This window comes from Lygodium microphyllum, chromosome 18 (assembly GCF_053477565.2).
Source record: "Lygodium microphyllum isolate KBCC chromosome 18, Lygodium_microphyllum_v1.1.10, whole genome shotgun sequence".
NCBI classification, from domain to species: domain Eukaryota; kingdom Viridiplantae; phylum Streptophyta; class Polypodiopsida; order Schizaeales; family Lygodiaceae; genus Lygodium; species Lygodium microphyllum.
The window spans coordinates 30,151,623-30,167,375 of NC_141152.1; the positions used below are offsets into that span (position 1 = coordinate 30,151,623).

The following is a 15,753-nucleotide window of genomic DNA, read 5'->3' on the forward strand; positions in this document are numbered from 1 at the left end:
ACTTTCATTTAGCTCCTTTTTTTAATTGCAAGATTCCTATCTTGCAAGCATATATGGTTTTTTGCATTTAAGTTCTCACCATGTCCAATTTTGGTAATGTTTGCATTTGTATTCCCTTTTTCATAGTTGCGTTCATTTCTTCATGCTTTGTTTTCATCTCTTCTAGCAATTCGACCTGGACCTTTTCATGTATTTCTCTCCACTTCTTGCATGTGTTATCTCATCCTTAGAGGTATACCCTATGTGTGCATGGGTAGCTCTCATATATTTTTCACGTATATTGATGCTATACGTAGTGACATTATCTAACAAGGGAAAAGTGTGTCACAATTGCCACAAATATGTTGCAAAATACTATTAAGCCCTCATATCAATTAACTTTGATCTAATACAAACTAATGGCATAATATCCCATCTGGACTCCAACCATTAACAATGCTAAATAAGTGTGCATTGGGGCGTGCATTGGAGCATTGCCCTTTTGTTCCAAAAAGAGCTTTCTATTTTAACTCTCCTAAAACAAGGGAGCTATTCTCATGAGAGGTTTCTAGTGGTTTCCACCAAAAGCCAAAAACCCTTTTAGGTCACTAAAGTGGTTTGTGGTTTTTAGTTTTTGGTTAAAGCTCATTGTCCCTTTGAGAACACAGCTTGGTTGGCTTCTGTATTGGAAACTACTGCTTATATTTGGAATGGTCACAGTATAAGACCTTAGTCTTCCCAATAGTTTTAAGATTTAGCTCCCACAAAAAGCACTACGAAGAGACACAAAATCAATACTTTTTTGTATTTTTTTAAAAATTCTAGACAGATAAGAAACCCGTAATGTAAACAATAAGGTTTCCTCGGAATTGGAAACCACTCAGAAAACTGGCTTCTAAGAAACCTCCTTACAAGAACAACTCCAAGGGCTACTTCTCTGGCTATACCCAAAAATAATGGTTACCTCTCTCCAAGGTAGTTTTTCACTCATTATTCACAATGTCTCTACATTAGCATATAAGCATGCAATCTAATGGGCAATGCTAACAAATTTCTTACGTAAAGAGAGACCTCACAAACAAAGATAAATTATGAAGAGCCAAAAAAGGGGAGATGATTTTGAGTGATTAATGGGGAAATTTTTGTTTATGCATGGTAGGAACAAAGTGTGTGTAGAAGGTGGCCGCTTCTTGGCCAGAGAGAGAGAGCGTGTGCGCGTGCGTGTGTAGGTGGCTGCTTCTTGGCCAGAGAGAGAGAGAGAGAGAGAGAGAGAGAGAGAGAGAGAGATGGATGGTTCGATTCGTGAGGTTGGTGAACCTGTGCTGCATGCCGATGTGTCTATCTTTTCTCCTGTTTTTAACCATTGTCGCTGCCTCTCATGCAAAAATAAATTTTCTTTGCAGATACTTCACAGGGACTGGAAGGAGAAGGCTGCTGAACTTCTCGATTTAGAGAAACAAAAGCAATCTACCAACAAGCCCTATCAGGTGAGTTTCCACATTCTTGGTAGCAATGAGAATCATTTTACAGTGCTCCATCCGGACGAGAAATACACATCTGTTCATCTGCCATGGTATTTGCAGTAGGGAGGGGAAATAAAATATTTCAGTTTGTTTTGGAGGAATAGAAAAAGTACTGCCAGTTGATGTTACTTTTATGGGACCTACTGAACTCTTTATGCTTGCCTAGTTTTAGAGCAATAGAACAGTACTACTAGTTGATGTTACTTCTATGGGACCTAAAGATCTTTGTATGTTCGTCTAGTTTTTCTTCATGAATGCCTCCTAAAGTTGTTAGAATCTTCCGTGATAGTCATATAGTTCTACATCAGGTTGACACCTTTGATATATGCAATTTCCATTTAGGTTTCAAGTGCCAATTGTCTTGCTGGTTGACTAAAACCTTGGCTGGAGGCATTAATATTGCAGTGGAACAACATTAGATAAAAAATAGGGTCACCCACTTGTGTTGATTGTGCCCAAAATGAGTTACTCAGTCATATGTAGTTTGTTTGTATGGTTCTCAATTAGCTAGGCATACAAAGAGTACTAGCAACTGAATTATCCCAGTTTATCAAGTCCGGAAGCATTGCTCCATAAAAACTTAATTGTGTAACCAAAGACCAAAGACCAAAACAAAAGACTAGTAAGTCACAAGGGAACACCCAATCTCAATTAAAACCGGGATGGTAGAATGTACCCAAGCAAAGTAGGTATTGCCAACACTATCAAAAGGTTGGCCATTTCAATGATGAGTGTTGCTCAAAGGCCAAAGATCACAACCAAAGAAACCCCCCCACACAAACCCTTGCTCCGCAGTTAGTTGGGGGGTAGCCCCTCTTAGTGGATCCCGGATGGTGGCCAACGAAACACATAGTGCTAGCGGAGACCTTAGGGTTAGAATGCTAAAGTCAGCCATTATAGTCTGCTTCTTGACAACTGAGGGGATGTTAGAATCATCTATTGAACCATTGATGGACTTTAGTTCTTAGGTCCACCTTGTCTCCTTAGAGACATTTGAGGTTGAGAGCTTGGTCCACATATGTGAGTTGCCTTCAGATAAGGCTACTCTAGAGGCCTACCCACATTGGCCGGGATACCTAGTAGGACCCGACCCTAGAACTTTGGATCAATCGCCCCCAATTTCCTCTCCGAACGATGTTAGATGATGGCTTGCTAAGCCACCTTAGCATGGGAGTTCCTAGACCCATCTAAGTGGGGCCACATGAAATTTCTTGTGGTTTGTCTAAGGCAAACCATGGGAAATTTCAGACTTATCAGTGTAATTGAGCAACACATGACGGCAAGAAACACCAATAGGAAGCTCTATATCAAGTTGTCACTGATGTAGTCCACTATTAGAGCCTTGCCAACAAGGGAGAGGCGGCTATACTCTAGTAGGCCCACTTTGCTAGATGGAGTCTACATAGTTGCATTCATATGTGGCATGGATTGGTTTGTATAGTACATGCTAAAAGTGCAGCCTTCCACATTTGTGTTTTGCTGCAAACGCAAGCTGTTTTCTGCAGGCGAATGCTTCTTCTCCCCAGAGAGACCATCTATATCGATTCCATTGTAATATTGTAGCTGATTTCCAATGTCCAAAGGGCTGTCTACAGCAAGCATAGTCTTTTTGGGTATTTTGTAGGTCACAAAAGATGCCTTATCACCAATTTGTAGGCTTTGATGATTTGGAGGATGAGCATTCTCATCATTCCTCTGAAAGGTGGCGAGATTATTGCAATGATTCTTGCGAAGACTCAGATGAACGAAGGTCACCAAGTCCTTTTGTATGGCAGCCCTCTCCTCCCCCCTCCTTCCGTTTCTCCTAGAAGACCCATCACCTTGGTCTTAAGATGCTTCCTATGGCACCCTTAATGTAGGTGTCTGTACTTTCTTCTTTGGCCAAAGAGGACCGCTTGGATGGTTCTAACTATTCATTGTGGTCGTGTAAGGTGGAGTGCATTCTTGATGCCTTCGACATTTGGGAGTTTGTTTCCTATCCTGTAACCTATCCCATGGAGGATCCCAATGTGGGATCAACGATGGACAATGTTGCCCTATGGGATTGGCTCAACTCTTGAGTTATACCTTTTCTTTTCATGAGCTTAATGGATTCTATCCTAGTGCATGCTCATACATTGAAGACTGCCGCGGAGGTGTGGAAGAAGCTAGTGTCTCTCTACCATTAGAAGACATGTACCCACCACATATCCCTTGAGAATAAGCTTCGAATGCTCAATATCAATAATTCCCCTTCCATGAAGGACCACATCAACAAATTGGAGGACATGAGAGATGAGCTTGTATCTCTCGAACGGATTATATATCTCGGGAAAATATAATGAATTTTGGAGATAAGCTTGTATCTCTAGGGCAAACAACATAGATTGCCTCATCCACAAGTTGCTACTTGGAGGGCATTGATATCGCTCGAGTTGGTTCGCACTGACCTTTGCAGACCTATGGACGCTGCCTTCCTTGGAAAGGCCAAGTATCTTATGCTAATTGTTGACGAGCGTTATGTGTAGCTCTACTTCTTGGAACACGAGAATGAGGCGTACTTCCTACGAATGGAAGGTGTTTGCAGAGATGCAAACCTCTCTCAAAGTTTGCAGTGTATGAGTAGACTACGGAGACGAGTTTTATTCTAATATATTTTCTCAGTTTTTGCAGGGAGATCATGGTATTTGGGTGGAGTATTTCCATCTGAACACACCATTCAAGAATAGTGTGGTGGAGCATGCCAATCTGACCATACTGGAAATGGCCCATTCGATGTTGAAGCATAGGAGTCTTCCTCATTTCTTTCAGGGTGAGGCCGTGGCTATTGTGGCACATATCTACAACATGTCTTCTACTTCAACATTGGAGGATATGGCTCCCTATGAAACTTTCTTTGGGAATAAGTCTTCCATATTTCACTTTTAAAAGGTGAGTGGGAGGTGGAAGCATGAGCGGAAGGAAGAAGAGAGTAAGAGCTATGGAGGTTCAAGCAAGAAGAGAGAGAGATTGGTATGTGGGAACTCTAACAGTCATAATGTGTGATCTGCCTTCCCTTATTCTATTGTCACTAAAAGAATAAAGAATAAAGTGACAACGATGTGTGCCCGTCACATACAATGCATAGTGTGTGGGTATGTGTACAAGTAAATGTATGCAGCTAGGCATAGGCGACCTTTAACCCCCAACAACCATTGGTGTGCAAACTAGCTTGCAGTCTTGTAAGCCAAACCTCTCAAGAAGTCTACCAATATATTTGGACTGTGACAATTCAAGGCCTCTAGTGTCATGAATGAATTGAATGCCCAAAATAGTAGTGTAAAGGTCCCTAAGTCTGACATCTCAAAAGTTTGCTGCAAACTTTGTTTGAATGCTAAAATCTGATGAGCATGTGTCCTTGTGAGCAGAAGATCATCTACATAAAGACATGACCAGCAAGGATCCCCCCTCTTTAGATACATAAAGAGTAGACTGTGATGAGCTGTTAATGAACCCTTGGCTGAGTAAAAAAGCATCAATCTTTGCATACCAAGCTCGGGGAGCTTGCTTCAAACCATACAAAGCCTTTTTCAGCTTACATACCAAGTGTTCGGATCCCTCAACTGCAAAACCAATGGGTTGTAATATATACATTACTGCTTAAAGTTCCCCATGTAAAAATGCAGTCTTAATATCAAGTTGATACATAGTCCAACCATGATGGGTAGCCAAATCAACCATAGACCGAATGGTAGTCATATAGGATGTAGGAGCAAATGTCTCCTCATAGTCAATGCCTTTCTTTTGTACGTAGCCTTTGGCCACAAGCCTGGCTTTATACTTATCAATGGATCCATCTACATTTCTTTTCAGCTTATAGATCTACTTTGTACCAATGGCTTTCTTCCCAACAGGCAATGTCACTAAATCCCATGTTTGATTCTTTATGATAGAATCAAATTCAGCTTGCATTGCTGCCATCCAATGCACACTTTGTTGTGCATCCTCAAAACATTCAAGCTCCTTATCATCAAGTGTATGTGCTGCCATAACAAACTCCAATGTATTAATATGATCATGCAGACGAGCTTGTCTTCTAATACGACTAGCAATAGCATCCAAATGACTATCTTTCATAGTCTGTAAGTACCATCTAGGCATTTGCCTAGCTTTCTGATTGTGTACAAGCTCTTGTTGAATCTCAAATTCAGCATCTTGCGGAATATTCAGATCAGCCATAGGCTGAATTTTCGTATCGCTCAATGACCAGCTGGCTGAACATCGTTGTATTACCAAAAGAAATGGCCAGCAGCCCTTCAAAGATATCGGTGGCAGCCTGATATGTATCAAAACCAACAAGGGATAATTCTGATTTTTCATCAAAAACCACATCCCTACCGACAAATACTTTCTTGGAAACATGATTATACAATCTATGTCCTTTGCTCTCACTGCTGTACCCTACAAAAATGCATTTAACAGCCTTGTTGTCCAACTTCTTTCTTAGTACTTTGGGAATATGAGCATACGTAAGACACCCAAAAGTACGAAAATGGCCAACTGAAGGTTTCTAGTTATTCCAAGCCTCAAAAGGCGTAACATTCTTTAATGCCTTGGTAGGGCACCTATTCAAAACATAGCAAGCACACATAACTGCTTCCATCCAAAAACCATGTGGCAAACTCTTAGCTTTCAGCATACATTTAGCCATCTTCATGAGTGACTGATTCTTCCTCTCTGCAACCCCATTTTGCTGTGGAGTATATGCAATAGTATATTGATGGACAATGCCTTTTTGCTTCAAAAAATTATTTAGCATGGAAGACATGCATTTCCTCCCTTGGTCCAAACGGAGAGTCTTAATCCTGTAGCTAGATTGATTTTCAGCAAGTGCAACAAAAGCTAAAAATGCTTCATATACCTCTGGCTTTTTCACCAATGAATAGATCTAACAAAAATGAGTAAAGTCATCAATGAAGGTGACAAAATAATATCAGCCACCCAATGACTCTGTCTGCATAGGTCTAAGAAAAATGAGTAAAGTCATCAATGAAGGTGATGAAATAATAATAGCCACCCAATGACTGTTTGCATAGGTCCACATACATATAAATGCACGATCTGTAATTTGGTGGTTGCCTTAAAAGCAACATCATGAGGAAACGAAAATCGATGCATTTTCCCCAAAATGCATCCCTCACAAATATGCTTAGGTCTCTACAAGTGAGTTAAGCCATCTAGCATCTGTGTACGTTGCATAAGCATCAAATTGCCATAGTTGACATGCCCCATGCGAGGTTGCCATAACTCTGCCTGTGACATATAGAAGCTTTTATATTGGAGCTCGATAAGACTCTCATTGGCAAGAAGAGTAGTGGTTGCCAACCAAGTTCTTCTGGCGACCATGTGGTACATCACTTCTTGTAGGGCATTCTCTAGGTTGTAAATTGGCCAAGTGAGACGCCTCATCGGGAACTTCATTTGGTCAAGAGGAGATGGGAGTCCAACCAGAGCGAAGGTGGCTTGGGATGTCATCATACAACCTAGATCTAGAGGAGGGTTGGGGACCATAGACCCACGTAGCAAAAGCAAAGACTTATTGGTCAAGCTCATTGTTAGGGGTTTACTTCCAGGTGAGGAGCCTTGGAAGAAACTTCTGATGGGGAGGCTAGAGGACTTGACACCTACTCATGGAGGACCATGGCAGCCCAGCATTCACTGGATCTTTCAAGAGATTAGTACCAGAGATTTAGGGAGAAGCTTCGAGGTCAAATTTGCAGCTGCCATTATTAGAGCATGGAGATCTGTATCTCCAGGGCTCCACCAGCTCCCTGTCAGAGTGCAGCGGTGCGGAAGCGTAGGACTGAGAGAGAGAGAACACAGAGAGAGAAGGGAGAGAAAGAGACAGTGTACAATGAAGATCTGCTGTATAAAGAATGCTGAATACAAAGATATACACGGGCGCAGTGCGCTGGACTGCGTGTCTCCACCTCGACGATGCGACCTGCTGTCCACCTCGAAGTCTGCTGCAGTCTGCACTGTCTGCTGTCTGAAATCTGTGAACAGAGACAGAAATCTGCACGGCACCGGTTTGTAATCTGCGACAGAGAAGAATGGACAGACTGCTGGAAACGTCGGCAATATATAGCCGAAAAACTGCCTGAAATGGGGCGCCAGAAATAGGGCGCAGCCTGGAATAAGTCGGCTGCAGGCAGTCGGACTGCCACGTGGCAGTCCGACTGCACAGTCCGACTGTGCAGCAGCCTGCCTGCCCACCAAACAGGCTATGATCTCTAACACCCCCTCTCAGAGCCTGGGCAGGGCAGAAGCCTGAGGGATCTGGAATGTTGCCGAAGGAGAGCCTGAGGAAGCGCCTTTGTAAACAGATCCGCAAGATTGTCCTCCGTCTTGCAATACTCCACAGTGATGGTCTCATCCAGAAGCTTTTCTCGGATGAAGTGGTACTGAATCTCAATGTGCTTCGTCCGGGCATGAAAAACAGGGTTCCTCGCCAAGGCAATGCAACTCTCATTGTCACATCGCAGCAATGTAGGACGAGTCTGGGGGCACCCAAGCTCCTCCAACAATCTCCGAAGCCACACAACCTCGCATGTGGTGGAAGACGCGGCCCGATACTCCGCCTCAGTAGACGAAAGGGCTACCGTGGGCTGCTTCTTGCTACTCCATGAAATAACACCTGCACCCAAAGTAAAGCAGTAACCTGTTGTAGACCGCCTGTGGTCCACGTCACCGGCCCAATCCGAGTCGCTCCAACCTGCAAGTACAAGATCTGACCCATCTGTCCCTGCGGGGTAATGAATCCCCAAATCAGACGTCCCCCTTAGATACCGAAGTATCCTCTGAGCAGCCTGCCAATCCACCGTCTTAGGTTCACTCATGAACCCTGCCAAGAGCCCAACAGCAAAACATAGATAAACCCTGGTGTTGAGAAGCCAAATCAAAGACCCTATCAACTGTCGATAGCGGGACACATCCGCCAAAGGAGAAGCTGAATGGGAAGTGGCCTTCCAGTTCGGATCCATAGGAGTAGAGAGGGCCCGACAATCTTCCATCTCAAAAGACACCAAGAGCTCCTGTACATATCTCTGTTGGGAGAGAAAGATCCCCCTCTGAGACTGATAAATCTCATGGCCTAAAAAGAAATGGAGTAGCCCCAAATCCATCATCTCGAACGTCCGATGTAAAGCTGACTTTGTCTCCTGGACCTGCTGTGCATCATCACCTGTGACAATCAAATCATCAACATATAATACAAACAGCACACAACCATCCGCGGAAGTGTGAACATACAGCTGCGGATCGGCCTTGGACCGCCGATATCCCAACTGAGACTGGAGGAACGAATCAATCTTCTCGTTCCAAGCTCGCGGGGCCTGCTTGAGACCATACAGGGCCTTCTTCAACCTGTAGACTTTCCCATCTGAAGAACCAAAGCCAGGAGGCTGCTCAACGTAGATCTCCTCCTTCAAATCACCATTTAGGAAGGCCGACTTCACATCCAACTGATAAACAGGCCATCTCCTATGGCCAGCCAAAGCAAGAACAGCTCTAATGGTTGCCATACGAGCTGTGGGGGCAAAGGTGTCATGACAGTCAATCCCTGGGCGTTGGGCAAAACCCTTAGCAACAAGGCGAGCCTTGTGCTTATCCAAAGTACCATCACTGAGATATTTGGTCTTGAAGACCCACTTGACTCCAATTACCTTCTTCTTCGGGGGGCGTGGCACAAGTGACCAAGTGCCATTCCTCTCAATAGCCTCCAACTCAGCTTCCATAGCTTTCTTCCATGGGGCGGACTGTAAAGCCTCCTTCACGGAGGTGGGCTCTCGATCCTGCATAACACGGGACATCAAACATTAATTGGAGCAAACAAGCTCCGAAGAATGCGCCTGGTGCCTCCGTGACCGCCGCGGACCATCCTGCGGTCCCCACTTCTCAGGAACCCCCTCGATCCCTGAATCACGGAGTGTGTCACGGGCCCAGCGAGGAGGAGGCCGAACCTCCCCTCGTCGTTCTCCATCAGTAGAAGACTCTGGAATATCCACCGGTGGTAACTCCTCAGAAGGGTCCGGTGGAACAATAGACTCTGTGTCAGAAACAGAATCATACTCAAAAGGCACAGGCTCCAGTGGAACTATAGAAGGAGCCAAACTCTCCCCTGGATGTCCAAGAACGGGATACTCATCACCCGTTGAAGAAGCCGGAACCTCCACAAACCGCACATCACGGCTAGTATATACATCCCGCTTGACGGGATCATACAGTCGGTAGCCTTGGGACTGGGAGCTGTAGCCAACAAATACCTGTTTTCGGGAAGCCGCTTCAAATTTATCACGGTGAGCCTTGGGAATGTGAACATAGGCATCACACCCAAAGACTCGAAAGTAAGAAACATCTGGCTTCGTCCCAAAATAAGCCTCAAATGGAGTCATCCCTTCCACGGCTGAAGTAGGGGATCGATTAAGGATGTGGACTGCAGTAGCCACAGCCTCGGCCCACAGAACCTGTGGGGTCTGTTGGTGCTCCATCATGGTGCGCGCCATCTCGATCACACTACGGTTCTTCCGTTCTAGAATACCATTTTCTTGAGGAGTATTGGTATTGGCAAACTCCTGGTGAATTCCTCTATCTGCACAAAACCGAGCAAATTCATTAGACACAAATTCACCTCCCTTGTCGGATCGCAAGGTCTTCAACTTCCGGCCTGATCGGTTCTCCTCAAAGAGAAGCCAATCCTTGAAGTGCGAGAAAGCTTCTGACTTTAGTGCCAAAAAGTAGGCCCATGTCATCCTGCTATAATCATCCACGATCAGCATGAAGTACGAGCTCCCACGCAGGGACTCATTCCGCATAGGGCCACATAGATCCGTAGATACTAACTCCATCGGTGAAGTAGACCGCCGCGAAGCAGTGTGGGGAATGGCATCTCTATGCTGCTTCCCCCGTATGCAGGAGACACATGGCTGCTGGCTCACCACTATATCCGGCAACCCTCGAACAAGCTGTCCACGTGACGCCCTCCGAAGATAGTCATAGTTCAGGTGACCAAACCGAGCATGCCATAACTCAGACTGTGACTGAGGTAAGAAGAAGAGTAGAGAGGGCAGTGGAAGACTTCAGTTTGTAAATGCCGTTCTCCTCATATCCAGATGATAGAACCTTCCTCGATTCACGATCAAGGACTCCCACAGTAGAACTGTCAAACTCCACCAAAAGACCAAGGGAGCAAATCTTATGAACTGAAAGGAGATGGTACCCTAATCCTGGTACATGCAAAACCTCTGAGGTATGGGTGCCACCTCGTCCATCCGGAATAAGCTGCATCTTACCCCGACCTGCAATAGAAACTGAAGAGCTGTCTCCAATGAGAACCTGCCCACGCGAAGGTCGCAGCTGGGCAACACCATCTGATGAAGGAGTCATGTGCCGTGAGGCACCACTATCAATAATCCACTCTCGAGATTGGGGAGCCGCCATCGCAGCATCAGAAGCATTCGGTGAAGCGTCCTCAATGACAACTAAATGTAGAAATGCAGCTGATGAGGGTGCAGCCACCGCTCCAGAATCCTTGGTTTCCTTCTTCTTGGTGTCCTTCGAGTCTTTGTCAGGGCAATCCTTCTTCCAATGGCCAGTCTTTCCACAAATATGGCATGTGGAGTCTTTGTCCTTGTCCTTCTCCTTGTCCTTCTTGGACTTGTTATCCCCCTTCTTCTTCTTTTGGTCCTTCCCCTTCTTCTGAGAGGCTTAACCTATCAACGCCTCCGTCTTGGAAGCATTCTGTCCCTTTAACTGTTCCTCTTGGTCCAAGACCATAGGAACCAACTCTTCCCACCGAAGAGTAGACTCTCGCCCCGAAGCAATAAGGGCAGAGTAAAATGTACCGAATCGTGGCGGCAACTGGGACAAGAGTGTGATCGCCATGTCTTCGGAGGAAATCGGCTTCCCCGCATTCTGAACCTGCATCTGTAGCTGCCTTAGCTTGTTAATGTGTTCCCTTAGCGAAGAAGACTTATTGACGGACAAGGTCCGCATCTGTACCTCCAAAGAAACCCTCTTCATCAGGGTCATCCGATTGTACATTTGATCAAGCTCCAGCCATATCTCACGAGCCACTGTCAAGTGCTCGATGTGAGCGATCACGGCTGTAGTGCATGATAGAAAGAGAAAGGATCGAATCCTGGCATTCAGTTTGTCCCAATGAGACTGGGCCCTGGCCAACTCCGCACGAGCATCGGAAGAGAGTTTGGACTCATCTCTTACCGAAGGCCGGTCAATATCTTCCTGGACCAACTCCGCCAAATCATAGGACTCAAGGATGGCCAACATCATAACGCGCCAAATGCGGTAGTTGTCGCCGTCGAGCTTCTGATCTGTAGGAAGAGCCGGTAGGACAGGCACCTTCCGGTCCATAATCGCCTGGAACTCCAAGTCCATCTCTGTAGACATCTTCACCTGCAATGCCTTCTCAAACGCAAAAGCAGCCCCCTCTGACTGGGTAAACTCAGCCTGCTAAGGCTCTTCCGCGTCCCGAAGCTTCTTCACCCGCCGGAGGCGATGAAAAAGCAAAACCTGCACTTTTAGGTTGAAAACTCAAACTTCCTCCGCGTCAAATAGCAGTAAACAGCAGCAAATCCACCACCTGTACTCCTTTCCTGTGCGCCCACACTCGTTTCAGCCTTGTTCCAAGGCGCAGCCCTCCTGTCTGCCCTTAAACGCAAAAAACGCAAATTTGTGTCGTGATGGAAACTCCTCTTCAAGTTGATTCTGCGCTCAGTCAGCCCTCAAACACTGCTCTGATACCATGTCAGAGTGCAGCGGTGCGGAAGCGTAGGACTGAGAGAGAGAGAACGCAGAGAGAGAAGGGAGAGAAAGAGACAGTGTACAATGAAGATCTGCTGTATAAAGAATGCTGAATACAAAGATATACACGGGCGCAGTGCGCTGGACTGCGTGTCTCCACCTCGACGATGCGACCTGCTGTCCACCTTGAAGTTTGCTGCAGTCTGCACTGTCTGCTGTCTGAAATCTGTGAACAGAGACAGAAATCTGCACGGCACCGGTCTGTAATCTGCGACAGAGAAGAATGGACAGACTGCTGGAAACGTCGGCAATATATAGCCGAAAAACTGCCTGAAATGGGGCGCCAGAAATAGGGCGCAGCCTGGAATAAGTCGGCTGCAGGCAGTCGGACTGCCACGTGGCAGTCCGACTGCACAGTCTGACTGTGCAGCAGCCTGCCTGCCCACCAAACAGGCTATGATCTCTAACACTCCCCCCGACTACTATTGAAGAGAAGAGGAGACAACCTCTTTTCTTTAATCATTATTCGAGATCAAAGTCATGACAGACCATTGGGTAGCGGACACACTTATCATAGGGGAGATTCTCTTTAGAGGTCGCTACATCAGTGGGGGAGTGGTTTGCATTTCAGGAGTTACCACACAAGACTCAAAGGCAAAGACTACATGGTCTTAGGGGAGCCAAGGCTATGATTGAGGCTGTGATGGAGGGGGTTCCACCAGATTGGCAAACTGACATAGCTTCTTCTCAGACTTGGATCAGTCTCTTCTCTAGAGGGGATATCCTTCTAGCAGTCATTGCATCTAGCAGAGACAGGACATTCACTTTCACAATTGGGAAGGGATGGCTGCCTCCAGTGAGAGGGTCTTGACCTTACAGCCCTTAGTGGCTGCTCGAGGCAAAGAATTAGAGTATTGGCACACTTTGAAAGGAAATGACACATAGACCCAAACCCAACCACTTGTCTTATAGATGGATGGAGATATTGGGCATACCAGAGGAGGCCTCTATATAGACTTCAATGGGATCCGGGAGAGTGGGTGTGGAGGGATCCCTTCCTTGATAGGCCATGCAACATCCCCTTTTTTGGCTACACCACTAGATTGGGATGGAGGATATAGATGAGCAAGACAAGAGCACAGCCTGTAGCCACCCCTCATTGGCAAAGAGAGAGAATCTTAGATGAATTTTTGTATGACTTTTGGAGGTAGCTACATGACAGCTTTAGGCCCAGGAAGATCTCTCTCTTTCTATGGCTTCCAACCCCCCATAGGAGTTTAGCAGTTGGCTCTTGGCTTGGATATGGTAGGGACCCAATGGCATGTGCATGATATGGTGAGCCAGAGGAGACACAGAGACATTGCCTATGGGACTGTCCCAGAGCTCAGGAGATTTGGAGAAGAGCTCTTAGGATAGTATTCTATGGTACAGTGGAGTCCATGGTGGCGACATGGGGGGTTGTAGTTTGGGTCACAGACAGAGGTCCAGCATGCAGCTATGAGGACACTTAGGAGACTATTTCTTTTCTCATCATTGGATAGCATCGGAGTAGCATCCCTACCCTAGACTACTCACAAGTACAGTGGACTCAGGGACATTGTCACAGATGTTCCAATATTATAGCTTGGTACATATGGATTGCAAGATGTAGCCAGGTCATTGATCTTCATGATATACCCATTGGGGAGTCTTTATCGACGATTTGGAAAAAGATAGTCTACACTTTCTGTGGGAGATGGGAGAGGATGTAGGGCAGCTCTAAGAGGATGAGGAAGAAAAGAGAGGCTTTCGTTCGGATTTGGGATTTAGACACCTTCTTTCATACTACCCTTGTCACGAGGACGTGAAAATTTGATGCTTTGCTTATATTTAATTGACATTTGATTAAAGGATTAATCAAATGTGCAATTAAAAGATGCACATGTGTTGCACATGTGAGGTGCAAGCTACTTTTTCGCAAGCTGAAGGCCGAAGGACCTTGTGAAAAAGATGGGTGTCAAAGGCAAAAGTTGTAACAAGTTACACTTGTTAGATTCTAGGTGAATTTTGGTGTCAGTTTGCACCTAGGAACATTAATTGGCCATTAAGTGTCAATGGTGACACTAGGGATTAGGCATTAATTAATGGATTAAAGCTTGTCCAAGGGTCAATTAATGCATGGGACCACTTTGGGTTGCAAATGGCCTAGCCAATTAATTTTTGGATGGGCAAGGTCAATTTTCTGGGCATGAGTTAAGGGATGAATTAATTTTCAGAATTAATTAATTCTGAAAATTCATTAATTGACTTGAAATTGCTGAAAATGGATTAAGAAAGCTACCACTTGGCAAAACTTTCCCATGCAAGTGGGGGAAATGCTAAATAGGGCTGAAAGGAGAGGGAAATCTCGTTTTTTCATTTTGGAGCTGTTGGGAAGAGGTGTTGGATTGTTGCTGCCAGCTTTTGGGGCCATTTCCTAGCCATTGGAGACCATTTTGGTAATGGAGATTGCATATTCTTGACCTTGGGAAGCTGGCAATTGCTGCTGATGCACTTTCTCCTAAAGATCACAGTCTCTGATGCTCCTATTGTTGTTCGTGCATCCGTTTGGGGCTGTACAGCAGGGTAGCAGCTGATTTTGATCAGTTCTTCGCGACAAATCTCAAAATTTTCTCACTTTACAGCATTTTCTCATCTCCTTCAGCCTATGCTCAGCCATTCTTAGCAATTCTTAGCCATTTGGAAGAGATTTCAGCCATTTTTGTTGGGCTGATCTGTAATTTCTGCAGTAAACCCTAATTTACAGCAAAAATTAGGGTTTAGCAGCCACCTTGGGATCCGCATGGGTGGGATACTCATGCATATAGGTCTCCATGGATGGTTGGGTTGGGGGTATAAACCCCCATCACCAGTGCATCTCCACCACCTAGATGTCCAAAAGCAAAGAACCTAAAGGAATAGGATGTGCCTATGTTTAAAGATCTCCTCAGTACGGCGTGTGGTTGGATAGGTGGAATGGTGAATGGTGATATGGAAAATGGTATAAATGTAAATGTGGGTGTGGCAGAAGAAATGGGTGGATCTAAAATTGTGGTGAAGACGTGGAGAAAATGAATATATTAAATTGATTTTGAGAATTCAATGGTTGAAATTGAGATGTGGATGATGATGGAAATGATGAAAAAGATGATTACCAACTTCAAATTGACCTTGAGAAACAAAACTTGAAGGAAAAGAGGAAGAAGGAAAACTTACAAAAGAATTCAATTGGTTTATTCTCATATGCACCTCTTCTTACGTTTACATACAAAAATCAGTCCTCTTGAAGACTATTCCATAGTGAATAAACTGAAATCTATTTTCCTCATAACCTATTCCAAAATCTTGCATAGATGTTTAAGTGAAAGAAGGACTAGAAGTAGAAACTCATGTACCTTGCATCAAAGTAGATGTATTAGATTGGAAGAATGGAACATACTCCGGATCTCTTTCT

General features: G+C 45.1%; 1 protein-coding gene across 1 annotated transcript in view; it reads left to right on the top strand.

Annotated features, from left to right (window-relative positions):
* Window positions 1-1,164: 1,164 nt before the first annotated feature.
* The window catches only part of LOC148020710 (uncharacterized), a 62,027-nt gene continuing 47,438 nt past the window's right edge, over window positions 1,165-15,753 (top strand). The window contains exons 1-2 of the mRNA XM_087699437.1: window positions 1,165-1,286; window positions 1,383-1,466. Of these exons, the coding sequence (XP_087555563.1) occupies window positions 1,266-1,286; window positions 1,383-1,466 (105 nt within the window). The 5' untranslated portion in view covers window positions 1,165-1,265. The remainder of the gene's footprint in view (window positions 1,287-1,382; window positions 1,467-15,753) is intronic.